The sequence below is a fragment of the Scyliorhinus torazame genome, chromosome 4 (genome assembly GCF_047496885.1).
Source record: "Scyliorhinus torazame isolate Kashiwa2021f chromosome 4, sScyTor2.1, whole genome shotgun sequence".
Taxonomy (NCBI): Eukaryota; Metazoa; Chordata; class Chondrichthyes; order Carcharhiniformes; family Scyliorhinidae; genus Scyliorhinus; species Scyliorhinus torazame.
In genome coordinates this window covers 354,007,039-354,033,140 of record NC_092710.1, presented here as the reverse complement: position 1 = coordinate 354,033,140, position 26,102 = coordinate 354,007,039, and the positions used below count along the sequence as shown (strand labels likewise).

At 47.0% G+C, this 26,102-nt stretch overlaps 1 protein-coding gene across 1 annotated transcript in view; it reads left to right on the top strand.

Annotated features, from left to right (window-relative positions):
• fbxo28 (F-box protein 28) overlaps window positions 1–26,102 on the top strand; it is a 179,578-nt gene that overhangs the window by 109,254 nt on the left and 44,222 nt on the right. Inside the window, exon 2 of the mRNA XM_072500310.1 lies at window positions 18,057–18,166. Within this exon, the coding sequence (XP_072356411.1) occupies window positions 18,057–18,166 (110 nt within the window). The remainder of the gene's footprint in view (window positions 1–18,056; window positions 18,167–26,102) is intronic.

Here is a 26,102-nt window from a genome sequence, read left to right as displayed (position 1 = left end):
CTGGAATAAATATCCCCCAGAGAGAGAGAGGCTGGAATAAATATCCCCCCCAGAGAGAGAGGGACTGGAATAAATATCGCCCCAGAGAGAGAGGGACTGGAATAAATATCCCCCCAGAGAGAGAGACTGGAATAAATATCCCCCCAGAGAGAGAGAGACTGGAATAAATATCCCCCAGAGAGAGCGGGGGAGAGACGGGAATAAATATCCCCCAGAGAGAGGGAGACTGGAATAAATATCCCCCAGAGAGAGAGAGAGAGACTGGAATAAATATCCCCCAGAGAGAGAGAGGCGGACTGCAAGAAATATACCCAGAGAGAGAGACTGGAATAAATATCCCCCCAGAGAGAGAGACTGGAATAAATATCTCCCAGAGAGAGAGAAAGAGAGAGAGAGAGAGGCTGGACTAAATATCCCCCCAGAGAGAGAGGGACTGGAATAAATATCCCCCCAGAGAGAGAGAGACTGGAATAAATATCCCCCCAAAGAGAGAAAGACTGGAATAAATATCCCCCAGAGAGAGAGAGGCTGGAATAAATATCCCTCCAGAGAGAGGGAGACAGGAATAAATATCCCCCAGAGACAGAGAGACTGGAATAAATATCCCCCAGAGAGAGAGAGGGTGGAATAAATATCCCCCCAGAGAGAGAGCGAGAGAGACTGGAATAAATATCCCCCAGAGAGAGAGAGGGTGGAATAAATATCCCCCCAGAGAGAGAGGGACTGGAATAAATATCCCCCCAGAGAGAGAGGGACTGGAATAAATATCCCCCCAGAGAGAGAGGGACTGGAATAAATATCCCCCCAGAGAGAGAGACTGGAATAAATATCCCCCCAGAGAGAGAGCGACTGGAATAAATATCCCCCAGAGAGAGCGAGGGAGAGACGGGAATAAATATCCCCCAGAGAGAGAGAGACTGGAATAAATATCCCCCAGAGAGAGAGAGAGAGACAGGAATAAATATCCCCCAGAGAGAGAGAGATAGACTGGAATAAATATCCCCCAGAGAGAGACTGGAATAAATATCCCCCCAGAGAGAGAGAGACTGGAATAAATATCCCCCAGAGAGAGAGGGACTGGAATAAATATCCCCCAAGAGAGAGAGAGAGAGACTGGAATAAATATCTCCCAGAGAGAGAGAGTGACTGGAATAAACATCCGCCAGAGAGAAAGAGAGAGAGACTGGAATAAATATCCCCCAGAGAGAGACTGGAATACATATCCCCCAGAGAGAGAGGGGCACTGGAATAAATATCCCCCAGCGAGAGAGAGAGACTGGAATAAATATCCCCCAGAGAGAGAGACTGGAATAAATATCCCCCAGAGAGAGAGACTGGAATAAATATCCCCCAGAGAGAGAGAGAGAGACTGGAATAAATATCCCCCAGAGAGAGAGAGAGAGAGACTGGAATAAATATCCCCCAGAGAGAGAGAGGGGCACTGGAACAAATATCCCCCAGCGAGAGAGAGAGAATGCAATAAATATCCCCCAGACAGAGAGACTGGAATAAATATCCCCCAGAGAGAGAGAGAGAGAGACTGGAATAAATATCCCCCAGAGAGAGAGAGACTGGAATAAATATCCCCCAGAGAGAGAGAGAGAGAGACTGGAATAAATATCCCCCAGAGAGAGAGACTGGAATAAATATCCCCCCAGAGAGAGAGAGGGGGACTGGAAGAAATATACCCAGAGAGAGAGACTGGAATAAATATCCCCCCAGAGAGAGAGACTGGAATAAATATCCCCCCAGAGAGAGAGAGACTGGAATAAATATCCCCCAGAGAGAGCGAGGGAGAGACGGGAATAAATATCCCCCAGAGAGAGAGAGACTGGAATAAATATCCCCCAGAGAGAGAGAGAGACTGGAATAAATATCCCCCAGAGAGAGAGAGAGAGACCGGAATAAATATCCCCCCAGAGAGAGAGGGACTGGAATAAATATCCCCCCAGAGAGAGAGACTGGAATAAATATCCCCCAGAGAGAGAGAGAGAGAGAGAGGCTGGACTAAATATCCCCCCAGAGAGAGAGACTGGAATAAATATCCCCCAGAGAGAGAGAGAGAGAGAGAGACTGGAATAAATATCGCCCAGAGAGAGAGAGTGACTGGAATAATTATCGCCAGAGAGAAAGAGAGAGAGACTGGAATAAATATCCCCCAGAGAGAGACTGGAATACATATCCACCCAGAGAGAGAGACTGGAATAAATATCCCCCAGAGAGAGAGGGGCACTGGAATAAATATCCCCCAGCGAGAGAGAGAGACTGGAATAAATATCCCCCAGAGAGAGAGACTGGAATAAATATCCCCCAGAGAGAGAGAGAGAGAGACTGGAATAAATATCCCCCAGAGAGAGAGACTGGAATAAATATCCCCCAGAGAGAGAGAGAGAGAGAGACTGGAATAAATATCCCCCAAAGAGAGAGAGACTGGAATAAATATCCCCCAGAGAGGGAGAGAGACTGGAATAAACATCCCCCAGAGAGAGAGAGAGAGAGACTGGAATAAATATCCCCCAGAGAGAGTGACTGGAATAAATATCCCCCAGAGAGAGAGAGAGACTGGAATAAATACCCCCCTGAGAGAGAGAGAGACTGGAATAAATATCCCCCAGAGAGAGAGAGAGAGAGAGAGACTGGAATAAATATCCCCCAGAGAGAGAGAGAGACTGGAATAAATACACCCCAGAGAGAGAGAGACTGGAATAAATATCCCCCAGAGACAGAGAGACTGCAATAAATATCCCCCAAAGAGAGAGAGAGACTGGAATAAATATCCCCCAGAGAGGGAGAGAGACTGGAATAAACATCCCCCTGAGAGAGAGAGCGAGAGACTGGAATAAATATCCCCCAGAGAGAGTGACTGGAATAAATATCCCCCAGAGAGAGAGAGAGACTGGAATAAATACCCCCTGAGAGAGAGAGAGAGTGGAATAAATATCCCCCAGAGAGAGAGACTGGAATAAATGTCCCCCAGAGAGAAAGACTGGAATAAATATCCCCCAGAGAGAAAGACTGGAATAAATATCCCCCAGAGAGAGAGAGAGGGACTGGAATAAATATCCCCCCAGAGAGAGAGAGAGAGAGAGACTGGAATAAATATCCCCCCAGAGAGAGAGGGACTGGAATAAATATCCCCCAGAGAGAGAGAGAGAGAGACTGGAGTAAATATCCCCCAGAGAGAGAGAGACTGGAATAAATATCCCCCCAGAGAGAGAGAGAGACTGGAATAAATATCCCCCCAGAGAGAGAGAGACTGGAATAAATATCCCCCAGAGTGAGAGACTGGAATAAATATCCCCCCAGAGAGAGACTGGAATAAATATCCCCCCCAGAGAGAGAGAGACTGGAATAAATATCCCCCCAGAGAGTGAGAGACTGGAATAAATATCCCCCCAGAGAGAGGGAGACAGGAATAAATATCCCCCAGAGAGAGAGAGACTGGAATAAATATCCCCCAGAGAGAGAGAGGGTGGAATAAATATCCCCCCAGAGAGAGGGCGAGAGAGACTGGAAGAAATATCCCCCAGAGAGAGAGATGCTGGAATAAATATCCCCCCAGAGAGAGGGACTGGAATAAATATCCCCCCAGAGAGAGAGACTGGAATAAATATCCCCCCAGAGAGAGAGAGACTGGAATAAATATCCCCCAGAGAGAGAGAGACTGGAATAAATATTCCCCAGAGAGAGAGAGAGAGACAGGAATAAATATCCCCCCAGAGAGAGAGACTGGAATAAATATCCCCCAGAGAGAGAGCGAAAGACTGGAATAAATATCCCCCAGAGACAGAGAGACTGGAATAAATATCCCCCAGAGAGAGAGAGAGACTGGAATAAATATCCCCCAGAGACGGAGAGAGACTGGAACAAATATCCCCCAGAGAGGGAGAGAGACTGGAATAAATATCCCCCAGAGAGAGAGAGAGGGAGACTGGAATAAATATCCCCCAGAGAGAGAGACTGAAATAAATATCCCCCAGAGAGAGAGACTGAAATAAATATCCCCCAGAGGGAGAGAGAGAGACTGGAATAAATATCCCCCAGAGAGAGAGAGAGAGACATGAATAAATATCCCCCAGAAAGGGAGAGTGACTGGAATAAATATCCCCCAGAGAGAGAGAGAGACTGGAATAAATATCCCCCAGAGAGAGAGAGAGAGACTGGAATAAATATCCCCCAGAGAGAGAGAGAGACTGGAATAAATATCCCCTAGAGTGAGAGACTGGAATAAATATCCCCCCAGAGAGAGACTGGAATAAATATCCCCCAGAGAGAGAGAAGGTGGAATAAATATCCCCCAGAGAGGGAGAGAGAGAGAGAGACTGGAATAAATATCCCCCAGAGAGAGTGACTGGAATAAATATCCCCCAGAGAGAGAGAGAGACTGGAATAAATACCCCCCTGAGAGAGAGAGAGAGTGGAATAAATATCCCCCAGAGAGAGAGACTGGAATAAATGTCCCCCAGAGAGAAAGACTGGAATAAATATCCCCCAGAGAGAAAGACTGGAATAAATATCCCCCAGAGAGAGAGAGAGGGACTGGAATAAATATCCCCCCAGAGAGAGAGAGAGAGACTGGAATAAATATCCCCCCAGAGAGAGAGGGACTGGAATAAATATCCCCCAGAGAGAGAGAGAGAGAGACTGGAGTAAATATCCCCCAGAGAGAGAGACTGGAATAAATATCCCCCAGAGAGAGAGAGACTGGAATAAATATCCCCCAGAGAGAGAGAGAGAGACTGGAATAAATATCCCCCAGAGAGAGAGACTGGAATAAATATCCCCCCAGAGAGAGAGAGGGGGACTGGAAGAAATATACCCAGAGAGAGAGACTGGAATAAATATCCCCCCAGAGAGAGAGACTGGAATAAACATCCCCCAGAGAGAGAGAGAGAGGCTGGACTAAATATCCCCCCAGAGAGAGAGGGACTGGAATAAATATCCCCCCAGAGAGAGAGAGACTGGAATAAATATCCCCCCAAAGAGAGAAAGACTGGAATAAATATCCCCAAGAGAGAGAGAGAGGCTGGAATAAATATCCCTCCAGAGAGAGGGAGACAGGAATAAATATCCCCCAGAGAGAGAGAGATTGGAATAAATATCCCCCAGAGAGAGAGAGGGTGGAATAAATATCCCCCCAGAGAGAGAGCGAGAGAGACTGGAATAAATATCCCCCAGAGAGAGAGAGGCTGGAATAAATATCCCCCCCAGAGAGAGAGGGACTGGAATAAATATCGCCCCAGAGAGAGAGGGACTGGAATAAATATCCCCCCAGAGAGAGAGACTGGAATAAATATCTCCCCAGAGAGAGAGAGACTGGAATAAATATCCCCCAGAGAGAGCGGGGGAGAGACGGGAATAAATATCCCCCAGAGAGAGAGAGACTGGAATAAATATCCCCCAGAGAGAGCGGGGGAGAGACGGGAATAAATATCCCCCAGAGAGAGAGAGACTGGAATAAATATCCCCCAGAGAGAGAGAGAGAGAGAGAGAGAGACTGGAATAAATATCCCCCAGAGAGAGCGGGGGAGAGACGGGAATAAATATCCCCCAGAGAGAGAGAGGCTGGAATAAATATCCCCCCAGAGAGAGAGGGACTGGAATAAATATCCCCCCAGAGAGAGAGGGACTGGAATAAATATCCCCCCAGAGAGAGAGGGACTGGAATAAATATCCCCCCAGAGAGAGAGACTGGAATAAATATCCCCCCAGAGAGAGAGCGACTGGAATAAATATCCCCCAGAGAGAGCGAGGGAGAGACGGGAATAAATATCCCCCAGAGAGAGAGAGACTGGAATAAATATCCCCCAGAGAGAGAGAGAGAGACAGGAATAAATATCCCCCAGAGAGAGAGAGATAGACTGGAATAAATATCCCCCAGAGAGAGACTGGAATAAATATCCCCCCAGAGAGAGAGAGACTGGAATAAATATCCCCCAGAGAGAGAGGGACTGGAATAAATATCCCCCAAGAGAGAGAGAGAGAGACTGGAATAAATATCTCCCAGAGAGAGAGAGTGACTGGAATAAACATCCGCCAGAGAGAAAGAGAGAGAGACTGGAATAAATATCCCCCAGAGAGAGACTGGAATACATATCCCCCAGAGAGAGAGGGGCACTGGAATAAATATCCCCCAGCGAGAGAGAGAGACTGGAATAAATATCCCCCAGAGAGAGAGACTGGAATAAATATCCCCCAGAGAGAGAGAGAGAGACTGGAATAAATATCCCCCAGAGAGAGAGAGAGAGAGACTGGAATAAATATCCCCCAGAGAGAGAGAGGGGCACTGGAACAAATATCTCCCAGCGAGAGAGAGAGAATGCAATAAATATCCCCCAGACAGAGAGACTGGAATAAATATCCCCCAGAGAGAGGGAGAGAGAGACTGGAATAAATATCCCCCAGAGAGAGAGAGACTGGAATAAATATCCCCCAGAGAGAGAGAGAGAGAGACTGGAATAAATATCCCCCAGAGAGAGAGACTGGAATAAATATCCCCCCAGAGAGAGAGAGGGGGACTGGAAGAAATATACCCAGAGAGAGAGACTGGAATAAATATCCCCCCAGAGAGAGAGACTGGAATAAATATCCCCCCAGAGAGAGAGAGACTGGAATAAATATCCCCCAGAGAGAGCGAGGGAGAGACGGCAATAAATATCCCCCAGAGAGAGAGAGACTGGAATAAATATCCCCCAGAGAGAGAGAGAGACTGGAATAAATATCCCCCAGAGAGAGAGAGAGAGACCGGAATAAATATCCCCCCAGAGAGAGAGGGACTGGAATAAATATCCCCCCAGAGAGAGAGACTGGAATAAATATCCCCCAGAGAGAGAGAGAGAGAGAGAGGCTGGACTAAATATCCCTCCAGAGAGAGAGGGACTGGAATAAATATCCCCTCAGAGAGAGAGAGAGAGAGAGAGAGAGACTGGAATAAATATCGCCCAGAGAGAGAGAGTGACTGGAATAATTATCGCCAGAGAGAAAGAGAGAGAGACTGGAATAAATATCCCCCAGAGAGAGACTGGAATACATATCCACCCAGAGAGAGAGACTGGAATAAATATCCCCCAGAGAGAGAGGGGCACTGGAATAAATATCCCCCAGCGAGAGAGAGAGACTGGAATAAATATCCCCCAGAGAGAGGGACTGGAATAAATATCCCCCAGAGAGAGAGACTGGAATAAATATCCCCCAGAGAGAGAGAGAGAGAGACTGGAATAAATATCCCCCAGAGAGAGAGACTGGAATAAATATCCCCCAGAGAGAGAGAGAGAGAGAGACTGGAATAAATACACCCCAGAGAGAGAGAGACTGGAATAAATATCCCCCAGAGACAAAGAGACTGGAATAAATATCCCCCAAAGAGAGAGAGACTGGAATAAATATCCCCCAGAGAGGGAGAGAGACTGGAATAAACATCCCCCAGAGAGAGAGAGAGAGAGACTGGAATAAATATCCCCCAGAGACAGTGACTGGAATAAATATCCCCCAGAGAGAGAGAGAGACTGGAATAAATACCCCCCTGAGAGAGAGAGAGACTGGAATAAATATCCCCCAGAGAGAGAGAGAGAGAGAGAGAGACTGGAATAAATATCCCCCAGAGAGAGAGAGAGAGAGAGACTGGAATAAATACACCCCAGAGAGAGAGAGACTGGAATAAATATCCCCCAGAGACAGAGAGACTGCAATAAATATCCCCCAAAGAGAGAGAGAGACTGGAATAAATATCCCCCAGAGAGGGAGAGAGACTGGAATAAACATCCCCCTGAGAGAGAGAGCGAGAGACTGGAATAAATATCCCCCAGAGAGAGTGACTGGAATAAATATCCCCCAGAGAGAGAGAGAGACTGGAATAAATACCCCCCTGAGAGAGAGAGAGAGTGGAATAAATATCCCCCAGAGAGAGAGACTGGAATAAATGTCCCCCAGAGAGAAAGACTGGAATAAATATCCCCCAGAGAGAAAGACTGGAATAAATATCCCCCAGAGAGAGAGAGAGGGACTGGAATAAATATCCCCCCAGAGAGAGAGAGAGAGAGAGACTGGAATAAATATCCCCCCAGAGAGAGAGGGACTGGAATAAATATCCCCCAGAGAGAGAGAGAGAGAGACTGGAGTAAATATGCCCCAGAGAGAGAGAGACTGGAATAAATATCCCCCCAGAGAGAGAGAGAGACTGGAATAAATATCCCCCCAGAGAGAGAGAGACTGGAATAAATATCCCCCAGAGTGAGAGACTGGAATAAATATCCCCCCAGAGAGAGACTGGAATAAATACCCCCAGAGAGTGAGAGACTGGAATAAATATCCCCCCCAGAGAGAGAGAGACTGGAATAAATATCCCCCCAGAGAGTGAGAGACTGGAATAAATATCCCCCCAGAGAGAGGGAGACAGGAATAAATATCCCCCAGAGAGAGAGAGACTGGAATAAATATCCCCCAGAGAGAGAGAGGGTGGAATAAATATCCCCCCAGAGAGAGGGCGAGAGAGACTGGAATAAATATCCCCCAGAGAGAGAGATGCTGGAATAAATATCCCCCCAGAGAGAGGGACTGGAATAAATATCCCCCCAGAGAGAGAGACTGGAATAAATATCCCCCCAGAGAGAGAGAGACTGGAATAAATATCCCCCAGAGAGAGAGAGACTGGAATAAATATTCCCCAGAGAGAGAGAGAGAGACAGGAATAAATATCCCCCCAGAGAGAGAGACTGGAATAAATATCCCCCAGAGAGAGAGCGAAAGACTGGAATAAATATCCCCCAGAGACAGAGAGACTGGAATAAATATCCCCCAGAGAGAGAGAGAGACTGGAATAAATATCCCCCAGAGACGGAGAGAGACTGGAACAAATATCCCCCAGAGAGGGAGAGAGACTGGAATAAATATCCCCCTGAGAGAGAGCGAGAGACTGGAATAAATATCCCCCAGAGAGAGTGACTGGAATAAATATCCCCCAGAGAGAGAGAGAGACTGGAATAAATACCCCCCTGAGAGAGAGAGAGAGTGGAATAAATATCCCCCAGAGAGAGAGACTGGAATAAATGTCCCCCAGAGAGAAAGACTGGAATAAATATCCCCCAGAGAGAAAGACTGGAATAAATATCCCCCAGAGAGAGAGAGAGGGACTGGAATAAATATCCCCCCAGAGAGAGAGAGAGAGAGAGAGAGACTGGAATAAATATCCCCCCAGAGAGAGAGGGACTGGAATAAATATCCCCCAGAGAGAGAGAGAGAGAGAGACTGGAGTAAATATCCCCCAGAGAGAGAGACTGGAATAAATATCCCCCAGAGAGAGAGAGACTGGAATAAATATCCCCCAGAGAGAGAGAGAGAGACTGGAATAAATATCCCCCAGAGAGAGAGACTGGAATAAATATCCCCCAGAGAGAGAGACTGGAATAAATATCCCCCCAGAGAGAGAGAGGGGGACTGGAAGAAATATACCCAGAGAGAGAGACTGGAATAAATATCCCCCCAGAGAGAGAGACTGGAATAAATATCCCCCAGAGAGAGAGAGAGAGAGAGAGAGGCTGGACTAAATATCCCCCCAGAGAGAGAGGGACTGGAATAAATATCCCCCCAGAGAGAGAGAGACTGGAATAAATATCCCCGCAAAGAGAGAAAGACTGGAATAAATATCCCCCAGAGAGAGAGAGAGGCTGGAATAAATATCCCTCCAGAGAGAGGGAGACAGGAATAAATATCCCCCAGAGAGAGAGAGATTGGAATAAATATCCCCCAGAGAGAGAGAGGGTGGAATAAATATCCCCCCAGAGAGAGAGCGAGAGAGACTGGAATAAATATCCCCCAGAGAGAGAGAGGCTGGAATAAATATCCCCCCCAGAGAGAGAGGGACTGGAATAAATATCGCCCCAGAGAGAGAGGGACTGGAATAAATATCCCCCCAGAGAGAGCGGGGGAGAGACGGGAATAAATATCCCCCAGAGAGAGAGAGACTGGAATAAATATCCCCCAGAGAGAGAGAGGGACTGGAATAAATATCTCCCCAGAGAGAGAGAGACTGGAATAAATATCCCCCAGAGAGAGCGGGGGAGAGACGGGAATAAATATCCCCCAGAGAGAGAGAGACTGGAATAAATATCCCCCAGAGAGAGAGAGAGAGACTGGAATAAATATCCCCCAGAGAGAGAGAGGCGGACTGCAAGAAATATACCCAGAGAGAGAGACTGGAATAAATATCCCCCCAGAGAGAGAGACTGGAATAAATATCCCCCAGAGAGAGAGAAAGAGAGAGAGAGAGAGGCTGGACTAAATATCCCCCCAGAGAGAGAGGGACTGGAATAAATATCCCCCCAGAGAGAGAGAGACTGGAATAAATATCCCCCCAAAGAGAGAAAGACTGGAATAAATATCCCCCAGAGAGAGAGAGGCTGGAATAAATATCCCTCCAGAGAGAGGGAGACAGGAATAAATATCCCCCAGAGACAGAGAGACTGGAATAAATATCCCCCAGAGAGAGAGAGGGTGGAATAAATATCCCCCCAGAGAGAGAGCGAGAGAGACTGGAATAAATATCCCCCAGAGAGAGAGAGGCTGGAATAAATATCCCCCCAGAGAGAGAGGGACTGGAATAAATATCCCCCCAGAGAGAGAGGGACTGGAATAAATATCCCCCCAGAGAGAGAGGGACTGGAATAAATATCCCCCCAGAGAGAGAGACTGGAATAAATATCCCCCCAGAGAGAGAGCGACTGGAATAAATATCCCCCAGAGAGAGCGAGGGAGAGACGGGAATAAATATCCCCCAGAGAGAGAGAGACTGGAATAAATATCCCCCAGAGAGAGAGAGAGAGACAGGAATAAATATCCCCCAGAGAGAGAGAGATAGACTGGAATAAATATCCCCCAGAGAGAGAGAGGGTGGAATAAATATCCCCCCAGAGAGAGAGCGAGAGAGACTGGAATAAATATCCCCCAGAGAGAGAGAGGCTGGAATAAATATCCCCCCAGAGAGAGAGAGACTGGAATAAATATCCCCCAGAGACGGAGAGAGACTGGAACAAATATCCCCCAGAGAGGGAGAGAGACTGGAATAAATATCCCCCTGAGAGAGAGCGAGAGACTGGAATAAATATCCCCCAGAGAGAGAGAGAGACTGGAATAAATACCCCCCTGAGAGAGAGAGAGAGTGGAATAAATATCCCCCAGAGAGAGAGACTGGAATAAATGTCCCCCAGAGAGAAAGACTGGAATAAATATCCCCCAGAGAGAAAGACTGGAATAAATATCCCCCAGAGAGAGAGAGAGGGACTGGAATAAATATCCCCCCAGAGAGAGAGAGAGAGAGAGAGAGACTGGAATAAATATCCCCCCAGAGAGAGAGGGACTGGAATAAATATCCCCCAGAGAGAGAGAGAGAGAGACTGGAGTAAATATCCCCCAGAGAGAGAGACTGGAATAAATATCCCCCAGAGAGAGAGAGACTGGAATAAATATCCCCCAGAGAGAGAGAGAGAGACTGGAATAAATATCCCCCAGAGAGAGAGACTGGAATAAATATCCCCCCAGAGAGAGAGAGGGGGACTGGAAGAAATATACCCAGAGAGAGAGACTGGAATAAATATCCCCCCAGAGAGAGAGACTGGAATAAATATCCCCCAGAGAGAGAGAGAGAGAGAGAGAGGCTGGACTAAATATCCCCCCAGAGAGAGAGGGACTGGAATAAATATCCCCCCAGAGAGAGAGAGACTGGAATAAATATCCCCCCAAAGAGAGAAAGACTGGAATAAATATCCCCCAGAGAGAGAGAGAGGCTGGAATAAATATCCCTCCAGAGAGAGGGAGACAGGAATAAATATCCCCCAGAGAGAGAGAGATTGGAATAAATATCCCCCAGAGAGAGAGAGGGTGGAATAAATATCCCCCCAGAGAGAGAGCGAGAGAGACTGGAATAAATATCCCCCAGAGAGAGAGAGGCTGGAATAAATATCCCCCCCAGAGAGAGAGGGACTGGAATAAATATCGCCCCAGAGAGAGAGGGACTGGAATAAATATCCCCCCAGAGAGAGAGACTGGAATAAATATCTCCCCAGAGAGAGAGAGACTGGAATAAATATCCCCCAGAGAGAGCGGGGGAGAGACGGGAATAAATATCCCCCAGAGAGAGAGAGACTGGAATAAATATCCCCCAGAGAGAGAGAGAGAGACTGGAATAAATATCCCCCAGAGAGAGAGAGGCGGACTGCAAGAAATATACCCAGAGAGAGAGACTGGAATAAATATCCCCCCAGAGAGAGAGACTGGAATAAATATCCCCCAGAGAGAGAGAAAGAGAGAGAGAGAGAGGCTGGACTAAATATCCCCCCAGAGAGAGAGGGACTGGAATAAATATCCCCCCAGAGAGAGAGAGACTGGAATAAATATCCCCCCAAAGAGAGAAAGACTGGAATAAATATCCCCCAGGGAGAGAGAGGCTGGAATAAATATCCCTCCAGAGAGAGGGAGACAGGAATAAATATCCCCCAGAGACAGAGAGACTGGAATAAATATCCCCCAGAGAGAGAGAGGGTGGAATAAATATCCCCCCAGAGAGAGAGCGAGAGAGACTGGAATAAATATCCCCCAGAGAGAGAGAGGCTGGAATAAATATCCCCCCAGAGAGAGAGGGACTGGAATAAATATCCCCCCAGAGAGAGAGGGACTGGAATAAATATCCCCCCAGAGAGAGAGGGACTGGAATAAATATCCCCCCAGAGAGAGAGACTGGAATAAATATCCCCCCAGAGAGAGAGCGACTGGAATAAATATCCCCCAGAGAGAGCGAGGGAGAGACGGGAATAAATATCCCCCAGAGAGAGAGAGACTGGAATAAATATCCCCCAGAGAGAGAGAGAGAGACAGGAATAAATATCCCCCAGAGAGAGAGAGATAGACTGGAATAAATATCCCCCAGAGAGAGACTGGAATAAATATCCCCCCAGAGAGAGAGAGACTGGAATAAATATCCCCCAGAGAGAGAGGGACTGGAATAAATATCCCCCAAGAGAGAGAGAGAGAGACTGGAATAAATATCTCCCAGAGAGAGAGAGTGACTGGAATAAACATCCGCCAGAGAGAAAGAGAGAGAGACTGGAATAAATATCCCCCAGAGAGAGACTGGAATAAATATCCCCCAGAGAGAGAGACTGGAATAAATATCCCCCAGAGAGAGAGAGAGAGACTGGAATAAATATCCCCCAGAGAGAGAGAGAGAGAGACTGGAATAAATATCCCCCAGAGAGAGAGAGGGGCACTGGAACAAATATCCCCCAGCGAGAGAGAGAGAATGCAATAAATATCCCCCAGACAGAGAGACTGGAATAAATATCCCCCAGAGAGAGAGAGAGAGACTGGAATAAATATCCCCCAGAGAGAGAGCGAGAGACTGGAATAAATATCCCCCAGAGAGAGAGAGACTGGAATAAATATCCCCCAGAGAGAGAGAGACTGGAATAAATATCCCCCAGAGAGAGAGAGAATGGAATAAATATCCCCCCAGAGAGTGAGAGCGACTGGAATAAATATCCCCCAGAGAGAGAGAGACTGGAATAAATATCCCCCAGAGAGCGAGAGACTGGAATAAATATCCCCCACAGTGAGAGACTGGAATAAATACCCCCCTGAGAGAGAGAGAGACTGGAATAAATATCCCCCCAGAGAGAGAGACTGGAATAAATATCCCCCAGAGAGAGAGCGAAAGACTGGAATAAATATCCCCCAGAGACAGAGAGACTGGAATAAATATCCCCCAGAGACAGAGAGACTGGAATAAATATCCCCCAGAGAGAGTGACTGGAATAAATATCCCCCAGAGAGAGAGAGACTGGAATAAATATCCCCCAGAGAGAGAGAGAGACTGGAATAAATATCCCCCCAGAGAGAGAGAGAATGGAATAAATATCCCCCCAGAGAGTGAGAGCGACTGGAATAAATATCCCCCAGAGAGCGAGAGACTGGAATAAATATCCCCCAGAGTGAGAGACTGGAATAAATACCCCCCTGAGAGAGAGAGAGAGACTGGAATAAATATCCCCCCAGAGAGAGAGACTGGAATAAATATCCCCCAGAGAGAGAGAGAGAGAGACTGGAATACATATCCCCCCAGAGAGAGAGAGACTGGAATAAATATCCCCCCAGAGAGAGACTGGAATAAATACCCCCCAGAGAGAGAGACTGGAATAAATATCCCCCAGAGAGAGAGCGAAAGACTGGAATAAATATCCCCCAGAGACAGAGAGACTGGAATTAATATCCCCCAGAGAGAGTGACTGGAGAGTGTAGAGGAAAGGATGGCGAAGATGATTCTGGATATGAGCGAAAGTAACAGGGTAGTTATTATGGGAGACTCTAACTTTCCAAATATAGACTGGAAAAGATATAGTTCGAGTACAATAGATGGGTCGTTTTTTGTACAGTGTGTGCAGGAGGGTTTCCTGAAACAATATGTTGACAGGCCAACAAGAGGCGAGGCCACGTTGGATTTGGTTTTGGGTAATGAACCAGGCCAGGTGTTGGATTTGGAGGTAGGAGAGCACTTTGGGGACAGTGACCACAATTCGGTGACGTTTACGTTAATGATGGAAAGGGATAAGTATACACCGCAGGGCAAGAGTTATAGCTGGGGGAAGGGCAATTATGATGCCATTAGACGTGACTTGGGGGGGATAAGGTGGAGAAGTAGGCTGCAAGTGTTGGGCACACTGGATAAGTGGGGCTTGTTCAAGGATCAGCTACTGCGTGTTCTTGATAAGTATGTACCGGTCAGACAGGGAGGAAGGCGTCGAGCGAGGGAACCGTGGTTTACCAAGGAAGTGGAATCTCTTGTTAAGAGGAAGAAGGAGGCCTATGTGAAGATGAAGTGTGAAGTTTCGGTTGGGGCGATGGATAGTTACAAGGTAGCGAGGAAGGATCTAAAGAGAGAGCTAAGACGAGCAAGGAGGGGACATGAGAAGTATTTGGCAGGAAGGATCAAGGAAAACCCAAAAGCTTTCTATAGGTATGTCAGGAATAAGCGAATGACTAGGGAAAGAGTAGGACCAGTCAAGGACAGGGATGGGAAATTGTGTGTGGAGTCTGAAGAGATAGGCGAGATACTAAATGAATATTTTTCGTCAGTATTCACTCAGGAAAAAGATAATGTTGTGGAGGAGAATGCTGAGCCCCAGGCTAATAGAATAGATGGCATTGAGGTACGTAGGGAAGAGGTGTTGGCAATTCTGGACAGGCTGAAAATAGATAAGTCCCCGGGACCTGATGGGATTTATCCTAGGATTCTATGGGAGGCCAGGGAAGAGATTGCTGGACCTTTGGCTTTGATTTTTATGTCATCATTGGCTACAGGAATAGTGCCAGAGGACTGGAGGACAGCAAATGTGGTCCCTTTGTTCAAAAAGGGGAGCAGAGACAACCCCGGCAACTATAGACCGGTGAGCCTCACGTCTGTAGTGGGTAAAGTCTTGGAGGGGATTATAAGGGACAAGATTTATAATCATCTAGATAGGAATAATATGATCAGGGATAGTCAGCATGGCTTTGTGAAGGGTAGGTCATGCCTCACAAACCTTATTGAGTTCTTTGAGAAGGTGACTGAACAGGTAGACGAGGGTAGAGCAGTTGATGTGGTGTATATGGATTTCAGCAAAGCGTTTGATAAGGTTCCCCACGGTAGGCTATTGCAAAAAATACGGAGGCTGGGGATTGAGGGTGATTTAGAGATGTGGATCAGAAATTGGCTAGCTGAAAGAAGACAGAGGGTGGTGGTTGATGGGAAATGTTCAGAATGGAGTACAGTCACAAGTGGAGTACCACAAGGATCTGTTCTGGGGCCGTTGCTGTTTGTCATTTTTATCAATGACCTAGAGGAAGGCGCAGAAGGGTGGGTGAGTAAATTTGCAGACGATACTAAAGTCGGTGGTGTTGTCGATAGTGTGGAAGGATGTAGCAGGTTACAGAGGGATATAGATAAGCTGCAGAGCTGGGCTGAGAGGTGGCAAATGGAGTTTAATGTAGAGAAGTGTGAGGTGATTCACTTTGGAAGGAATAACAGGAATGCGGAATATTTGGCTAATGGTAAAGTTCTTGAAAGTGTGGATGAGCAGAGGGATCTAGGTGTCCATGTACATAGATCCCTGAAAGTTGCCACCCAGGTTGATAGGGTTGTGAAGAAGGCCTATGGAGTGTTGGCCTTTATTGGTAGAGGGATTGAGTTCCGGAGTCGGGAGGTCATGTTGCAGCTGTACAGAACTCTGGTCCGGCCGCATTTGGAGTATTGCGTACAGTTCTGGTCACCGCATTATAGGAAGGACGTGGAGGCTTTGGAGCGGGTGCAGAGGAGATTTACCAGGATGTTGCCTGGTATGGAGGGAAAATCTTATGAGGAAAGGCTGACGGACTTGAGGTTGTTTTCGTTGGAGAGAAGAAGGTTAAGAGGAGACTTAATAGAGGCATACAAAATGATCAGGGGGTTGGATAGGGTGGACAGTGAGAGCCTTCTCCCGCGGATGGATATGGCTGGCACGAGGGGACATAACTTTAAACTGAGGGGTAATAGATATAGGACAGAGGTCAGAGGTAGGTTCTTTACGCAAAGATTGGTGAGGCCGTGGAATGCCCTACCTGCTACAGTAGTGAACTCGCCAACATTGAGGGCATTTAAAAGTTTATTGGATAAACATATGGATGATAATGGCATAGTGTAGGTTAGATGGCTTTTGTTTCGGTGCAACATCGTGGGCCGAAGGGCCTGTACTGCGCTGTATTGTTCTATGTTCTATAGAGAGAGACTGGAATAAATATCCCCCAGAGAGAGAGAGACTGGAATAAATAACCCCCAGAGAGAGAGAGACTGGAATAAATATCCCCCAGAGAGAGAGAGAGACTGGAATAAATATCCCCCCAGAGAGTGAGAGACTGGAATAAATATCCCCCCGAGAGTGAGAGACTGGAATAATTACCCCCCAGAGAGAGGGAGACTGGAATAAATACCCCCCTTAGAGAGAGAGATTGGAATAAATATCCCCCCGAGAGAGAGAGAGACTGGAATAAATATCCCCCAGAGAGCAGAGAGAGAGACTGGAATAAATATCCCCCAGAGAGAGAGAGAGACTGGAATATATATCCCCCAGAGAGAGAGAGACTGGAATAAATATCCCCCCAGAGAGAGAGAGAGAGAGAGACTGGAATAAATATCCCCCCCGACAGAGAGAGAGACTGGAATAAATATCCTCCCAGAGAGTGAGAGACTGGAATAAATACCGCCAAGAGAGAGAGAGACTGGACTAAATATCCCCCCAGAGAGAGAGAGAGAGACTGGAATAAATATCCCCCAGAGAGTGAGCGACTGGAATAAATATCCCCCCAGAGAGAGAGAGACTGGAATAAATATCCCCCAGAGAGAGAGAGAGAGAGAGAGAGACTGGAATAAATATCCCCCCAGAGAGAGAGAGAGAGAGACTGGAATAAATATCCCCCAGAGAGTGAGCGACTGGAATAAATATCCCCCAGAGAGAGAGAGAGAGAGACTGGAATAAATATCCCCCCGAGAGAGAGAGATAGACTGGAATAAATATCCCCCCAGAGAGAGAGACTGGAATAAATATCCCCCAGAGAGAGAGAGAGACTGGAATAAATATCCCCCAGAGAGAGAGAGAGAGAGAGAGAGAGGGAGACTGGAATAAATATCCCCCAGAGAGAGAGAGATGGACTGGAATAAATACCCCCCCAGAGAGAGAGACTGGAATAAATATCCCCCAGAGAGAGAGAGAGAGGCTGGACTAAATATCCCCCCAGAGAGAGAGAGAGACTGGAATAAATATCCCCCAGAGAGAGAGAGAGACTGGAATAAATATCCCCCCAGAGAGAGAGAGAGAGACTGGAATAAATATCCCCCCAGAGAGAGAGACTGGAATAAATATCCCCCCAGAGAGAGAGACTGGAATAAATATCCCCCCAGAGAGAGAGAGAGAGAGAGACTGGAATATATAACTAAGTGGAACTATGCTGGAGTTGGAAAACTTTGCAGAGTGGTGTGTCCTTTAGCTGTGTCTTTTCCCCAGGTTTGTAAGCGAATGGATGCAGTTTGTCAGCGGATGCTGAACCAGGGCTTCCTTAAGGTCGAGCGGTACCATAATTTGTGTCAGAAACAAGTCAAAGCGCAGTTGCCACGGTAAGTAACTGGAAGCAGTCTTGCTGGGGCTGTACCAGATGCTTTTCGCAGCTCTAACCGCATTGGGCTTCATCTAGCCTCAGGCATGGAAAGGAAAATTACCCTCCACAGATAATTGGTGTGTAGAAGGAAACATGTATTGGTCTTTGATGGTGAGACACCAACGTTGCACTAGATAGTTTCCTGGGATGAGTGGTTAGTGATGTGCTGAGTAAATAGTCAGGCAGTGTGTAGGAAGCTAGAATGCTGAAACATCGCTTCAAGCTAAGGCACAAAACATTTGGGACTGATGGGAGTAACTTGTTCATTCAACGTTTGTTTCTTCAGGCTGTCAGGCTTATACTTTTAAAAACGAAATTTAGAGTACCCAATTATTTTGTTTTTCCAATTAAGGGGCAATTTAGTGAGACCAATCCACCTATCGGTTGCGCATCTTTGGGTTGTGGGGGTGAGACCCACACAGACCCGGGGAGAATGTGCAAACTTCCCATGAACAGTGACCCGGGACCGGGATGGAGCGATTGGGTTTTTCATTATTTATGGGATGTGGGCGTCTCCCACCTAGGCCAGCATTTAGGGCCCATCCCTAATTACCCTTGTTGCTCTTTTTAGCCTTAGTTTTATTACCTATGATTATGTCACCTTTGCTCACGAGTCGCCAGGTATCTTTCTGATACCGCCACGTGGTTCAAGCTCGAGTTATGATTAATAAGTCAGCACACCGCTTCGTAAGATTGAAATCAACGGTCATTTATTATATACAACAATTAATGCTGACACAATAATCCTACTTTCTATACAGAAACCTACCACTACTGGCCAATACTTAACTTTAGGAAGGGCCCACCAGGTCAGGGAAACGAATGGCTTATCGAATCGGATCTGGCTAATACGGGTCGATGGTTAGGAGTGTCTTATCGGGTAGCGATCGCTGGAGTCAAACTTACAGTTTCTGGTCGATGTTCTTGCGAAGGTCTCGAGCAGGAGAAGAAGGGAGAGAGAGATCTGAACTTGGCCCCTCACTTTATAGGGCCCAGGGGCTTCCCGCCTCGCGGGGCGGCCCTTGACCCTGAGTCCCAAGTGATTGGACTTGTTCCCAATCACTGGGTTCGATATGCTCCAATAATGGGGCGATTCCTCGATCGGGGGGTGGTTGTTCACCTGTCTTTGTTTCGGCCACTGCAGGCGCCGAGAGGTCTGGCCCGGCATTCAATTGCTAATATGTTGCAATTGTTCCCGGGGATAGCCGATTAAACTGCAGATGTCTGGGTTGATGTGCTGCTAATAGTCTTGAGTATCGATCTGGGCCGACTTCCCCAAAGCCGAATACGCTATTCTGTCTGCAGCTGTCTGTTTGTGTCCTGTTGGCTGCTTTTCCCATCAGCCTTTTCGGTTAGCCATTGTGGAAAAATCAGAATTTCGCCGTGGGGTTTTGGGAATGCAGATTTGTGATGTTGGCAATCTCGGTGTTTTTGTAATTGTTGGTTTAATGATTGGATTGAAAGAAGAATTACATAGACCATACAGTGCAGAAGGAGGCCATTTGGCCCATCGAGTCTGCACCGACCCACTTAAGCCCTCGCTTCCACCCTATCCCCATAACCCAATAACCCCATCTAACCTTTTTTGGACACTAAGGGCAATTTAGCATGGCCAATCCACCTAACCTGCACAATTTTGGACTGGGAGCAAACCGGAGCACCCAGAGGAAACCCACGCACACACTGGGCGAACGTGCAGACTCCGCACAGACAGTGACCCAGCGGGGAATCGAAGCTGGGACCCTGGCGCTGTGAAGCCACAGTGCTATCCACTGTGCGACTGTGCTGCCCCTGTGGAGAGAGAAATGTGCGGGCTCTTTCATGCTTGTTTGATTTCCTTCCTTGCTTGCTGAATGGTAGATTTTAAAAATTTGTTTGCGGGCTCAGCCAGCATTTGTTGAGTTGACATCAGTCCTGCTGCAGTCCATGAGGTGTAGGTAGACCCATTGTCCTGGTAGGGATGGGGATCCAGATTTTTGACCCAGTGACGGTGAAGGAACGATGATATATTTCCAAGTCAGGACCAATGAATGACTTGGAGAGGAACTTCCCGGTAGTAGCTTTTCCATGTGTCTGCTGATCGTGTTCTTCTAGATGGTGGGTGTTGGGTTGGAAGGTGCTGTGAAAGAGGTCTTATAGATATACACAATGCCTGTCATTTAGCTTTGTGGTGGAGGGAGTGAATGTTTGTGAATATTTTTTTTAATTCATTTATGGGATGTGGGCGTCGCTGGGTAGGCCAGCATTTATTGCCCATCCCTAGTTGCCTTTTTGAAGCTGCCTTCTTGAACTGCTGCAGTCCTTAAGATGTAGGTACACGCACTGTGCTGTAGGGAGAGAGTTCCAGGATGTTGCCCCAGCGACAGTGAAGGAGCGGCGATATATTTCCAAGTCAGGATGGTCAGTGACTGGGAAGAGAAACTCCAGTTGGTGGGGTTCCCAGGTATCTGCAGCGCTTGTCCTTCTAGATGGGAGTGGTTGTGGGTTTGGAAGGTGCTGTCTAAGGAACCTTGGTGAGCTACTGCAGTGCATCTTGTAGATGCTACACACGGCTACCACTGTTAGTGCGCGGTGGAGGGTTTGAATGTTTGTGGAAGGGGAACCATCAAGCGGGCTGCTTTGTTCTGGATGGTGTCGAGCTTCTTTAGTGTTGTTGGAGCTGCACTCATCCAGGCAAGTGGAGAGTATTCCATCACACTCCTGAATTGCACCTTGTAGATGGTGAACAGGCATTTTGGGGGGGGGGGGGGGAGGGCATAGAATCATAGAATTTACAGTGCAGAAGGAGGCCATTCGGCCCTTCGAGTTTGCACCAGCCCTTGGAAAGAGCACCCCACTTAAGCCAATGCCTTCACCCTATCCCCGTAACCCAGCAACCTCACCTAACCTTTTTGGACTGTTAAGGGCAATTTATCATCTCCAATCCACCGAACCTGTACATCTTTGGACTGTGGGAGGAAACTGGAGCACCCGGAGGAAACCCACGCACAGACGGGGAGAACGTGCAGACTCCGCACAGACAGTGACCCAAGCCGGGGACCCTAGAGCTGTGAAGCAACTATGCTGACCATTGTGCTACCGCGCTGCCCAGGAGGTGAGTTACTCACCGTAGGATTCCAGCCTTTGACCTGCTCTGGTAGCCACAGTATTAATATGGCTAGTCAGTCCAGTTTCTGATCAATGGTAACCCCCATATGAAAACTGCGATAACCTTTTAACCCCCATCAAACGGGCATCAAAACTATCCACAATGCTCCCCAACCTAAACCCCGCACACCACGTCGTAGAGTAAGCTGAAAAGAGAAAAATGGGAAAGAGCCCAGCTGCCCACTAAGGAGGCCAACAAGGACAAGGGAAAGGAAACCTCGACGACCTCGAAGCCGGCAGCCACTTGAGGTGGCACGGAAAGGGGAAGGGCCGACTCCAGGTGTTCTCAGCACACACCCAGGCACTGACGGACAAGCTCATGGGCTTCATCATGAGGGAGGCGATGGCCAAAATGGAGCGGCAGCTGGAGGCCCAGGAATCGAAGGCGAGAGACCTGGGGAAGGCTGCCACAGATCAAGGGGACCGGATCACAGAATTGGAGACCAAAATGGCCACATTGATGAAGACTCAAGGGCCTAAGGAAGAAAATCGAGAAAATAAGTCTTGCTGCCAAAACTGGAGAATTGTGGGGCTGCAGGAGGGGATAAACCCCAGAGAATATGTCTCTGAGATGTTCGGGAAACTGATTGGTAAAGAGGGCTTCCCGAAGCTCCCTGAGGTGGACAGCTCCCATAGCTCACGTTGACAATGGCCCAAAGCCAAGGACCCTCCACAGGCGAAGATTGTGAAGTTCCATAAGTACCAAGAGAAGGAACGGATCCTGAGTTGGGCAAAAAGTGCAAGTGGGAGGGACATCCCATCCGCTTGTGCCAGGACATTGGGGTGGACCTGGCCAAGTGTTGGGCAGAATTTAACAGCACCAAGTTTGTCCTCTAAAAGAGCGAGGTGAGGTTTGGCATGCTCTACCCTGCCAGATTATGGGTCACATACCAGGCAAAGAAGTACTATTATGACACCCCTGAGAAGGTCAACAAATTTGTCCAGAACAATAACTTAGACAGTAAAGAGCACACCAGGATGAGAAGGCGGAGTACAAAGACCAAGAGAAAGAAAGATAGGAAAGAATGCAGGCAGAAAGGACAGGGGTAGGGAGGGGGAAAGGTAGACGGGGGTTAAATAGATGAACCAGTTCGAGAAGGGAGCCGCTCAAAACTGCTTTGTGTTCCAGATGTGGTCTCACCAGTACCTTGTACAGTTGCAGCATGACTTCCCGACTCATAGTCAAATCCCCTTGAAATAAGGGCCAACATTCCGTTAGCATTCCTGATTACCTGCGTACCTGTATGCGAGCTTTCTGTGTTTCGTGCACAAGTATCCCCAAGTCCCTTTGTGTTGCAGCTTTCTGTAGTTTTTCTCCGATTAAATAATATTGCTCTTTTGTTCTCCCTTCCAAAATTAACTTCACATTTTCCCACATTATACTCCATTGCCAACTTTTTGCCCAGTTACTTAACTTATCGATATCTATTTGCAAACTGCTTGTATCCCACTGGTTACCAACCTGAAAAAGAACCCCTTATCCCCACTCACTGTTTCCTTCCCATTAGCCAATTTTCTATCCATATCAATACACTGCCTTCAACCCCAAGGGCTCTTAACTTCTGACTTAACCTTTTGAGCGGTATCTTATCCAACACCTTCTGGAAGTCCAAGTCCAACACATCTGCTGGTTCCCCTCTATCCACTCTAGTTTTCCAATCCTCCGGTACTTCTCCAGAATCCAATGATTTTTTGGAAAATTGCAACCAATGAATCCACTATCTCTTATAGCTACTTCTTTTAGGATCCTATGATGCAAGCCATCAGGGCCAGTGGCCTTATCTGCTTTTCGCCCCATTAGTTTGTCTCTGGGGATGGTGATGGTATTTAATTCCTCCCCCCCAATTCTTTAGTATTAATGATTGTGCAATATTCACGGTAAGGACTGATGCAAAATATTTGTTTAACTCCTCTGCCATTTCCTTGTTCCCCATAACTATCTCCCCAGATTCATTTTCTAAGGGCCCTATGTTCACTTTGACCTCTCCCTTCCTTTTTACATATTTAAAGAAGGTCTTATTGTCAGTTTTTAAATTCCTCGCCAGTTTGCCTAGGTAGTTTATTTTAGCTCTCTCTATTATCTTTTAGTCCTCCTTTGCTGAATTCTGAATTTACCTCCGTCTTTGGGGCTATCACCTACTCTTGCCTCCTTATTTACTTTTTCTTTCAACTTAATACTGTTAACTTAATTGGTTAACCACGGTTAGTTTATCCCTCTCTTAGAATCTTTCCTCCTTACTGGGGTATATTTTTGCTAAGAGACATGAATTACCTCCTTTAATGTCTTGTTGAAGATGGTTATTACCTGACACTTGTGTGGCTGGAATGTAACTTGCCACTTGTCAGCCCAAGCCAGGAGACTGTCCAGGTCTTGCTGCATTTGGACATGGACTGACTGGTTCAGTAAGGGAGGAGTCTCGAATGGTGCTTGAATATTGTGCAGTGATCAGCAAACACCCCCAGTTGTGGAAGGAAGGGCATTGATGAGGTAGCTGAAGGTGGCTGGGCCTCGGACACTACCCTGAGGAACTCCATTAGTAAATACAAATGTTAAGTGCATTTTAAATGATTGAATATCTGAAAGTTGATTTCTATTAAAAAATTTGCCTAACCCCACATACCTCTGGGAGTGGCAATTGAAATTTTGTTGAACATTTTGAATTAATTTGGTACTTTGAAAATTGTAGCCGAAACTGCCTGTCAGTGACAGTTAACTGTCAATAACGGTGAATAGGACCTAATTAGTCTTAACAGGAAGCTGAAAGATAACTTGTAATGTGTGTGTGAAAGTTGTATAAAAGTGAACACTATGTGCCAACAATCTGAGTGTTCATGGCGACAGGGCCAGTTAGAGTGAAACTCGGGGGTGAGAGGCTGTAGTATGTAGGGGGTGAGGTGATGCTCCCTGCCTCCAATACCTGTAGTTTGTCTAAACTCATCTCAGTACTCCATTTTTATCCATTGATTTCTTAGTGTTCGTTATTGTATAGAAAAGGTCAAATAAAGTCAGATATAAGCAAATAATCTCAAGTGTAAGATATTGCAGACCAGGTTGACTGCAGTACGTGTATCTTTTTAGACAGTGACCCTGTCCTGAATGTACACATGTGAAATATCTCTATCTCTAATCTCACTGAATCCTGAACTGGAATGGAGTGGGGGACACCCTGGCACAAGGGAGGAGGTGAAGTACCTGGATATTTCATTCCACACCTTGGTTATACCTCGTACAGAGAAACAGGATTAAAAAGGGTTGAGGTGGCCGATAGGGGAGCCAGGTGTCGCACGCAAATGATCCTATCCAACATGTCCAATTTAATTGTCAGAGGATCAGGATAAAGACTGTCAAAAAGAGTGCTAGAATGACGACCGTGGAATCTGGGAGCAGGAGACTGTCCAGTGAGGGAAGAGGAGGGTAAGAGAAGTGGGGTGGTGGATCAACAGTTAACATACTTTGTTACCTGCCTGGCACCAGGAAGTGGCTTGAAAGGTTTTGGAGAGGGAAAGGAAAGAGTTTTGATTTATGCTGGAGCAAGACGTCTGCTTGGAGAGTTCCAGGAACTTGGAGCTAAATTTAAAGAATCTGACCTTGCGGATTGCAATCTCAGATTATCATCTGATGTGTAAATTCTAGAGCAATGGAATTAAAAAGTTGGGAAGTTTTCTTAAAACTGAGTGGAAACTTGGTTAGACCACGCATCAGAGTATTGTGTACAGTTCTGGTCACTGTGTTATAAAAGGATATGGGGCACTGGATTAGGTACAGAGAGAGGAACACGTGAAAGTGTGGCTGTAGATACAGAGAGAGGAACACGAGAAAGTGTGGCTGTAGATACAGAGAGAGGAACACGAGAAAGTGTGGCTGTAGATACAGAGAGAGGAACACGAGAAAGTGTGGCTGTAGATACATTCAGAAAGGGTAGACTGGGTCCTTTTTTCTCTTGGGGGAAAAAAAGAATGTTGAGGAATGACCTGATGGAGATATTTGAAATGAAGAAAGATTTAGAGTGGCGCCTGTTCGGGTCACAGAGGGAGAATTCAGACTGTCCAATTCAACTAACAGCACGTCTTTCAGGACTTGTGGGAGGAAACCGGAGCACCCGGAGGAAACCCACGCAGACATGGGGAGAACATGCAGACTCCGCACAGACAGTGACGGTGCTTTATAGATGGTGGACAGGCTTTAGGGAGCCCTCGCACCACCTTGAATAGTACAAGGCTCGTCATATAGCAGGATGAAGTCGAATTTATCCAGTGCAGTATTTCACTCCAGGCCCCCCACCCGTCTCAATCCCCCGTTCCTCCTCCCATTTCCATCTTATACCCTCCTCTGGTGCCTTCTCCGTCTCCAAAAACCATCCGGAAATAACCCCAATATCTCTCCTCTCCTATCTCCCCTTCCCCTCTCCCACCACCACCAGCCTATCCTGAGTTAACAACTTATCCAACAGCGTTTGCTTTGACAGCTGAGGGAACGAGGGGAGCTCCTTACATGCAACATCCCGGACCTGCAAATATCTGAATTTGCTCCTCCTTGGCAACTAAACCTTCTGCAATTCCTCTAACCTCGCAAATAGATCCCTAACCCTTCCCTCTCGCAGCTCCTGAACCTGTATCCATCCCTCCTAGTATAAACCTGTGATTCCCACATATTGGGGTCAACACTGACATACATCCTATATCCAAGTGTCAACGTCCATATTTTGAGAGATGACACAAAGGCAGGACTACTAGTGTGCCTATTGGAG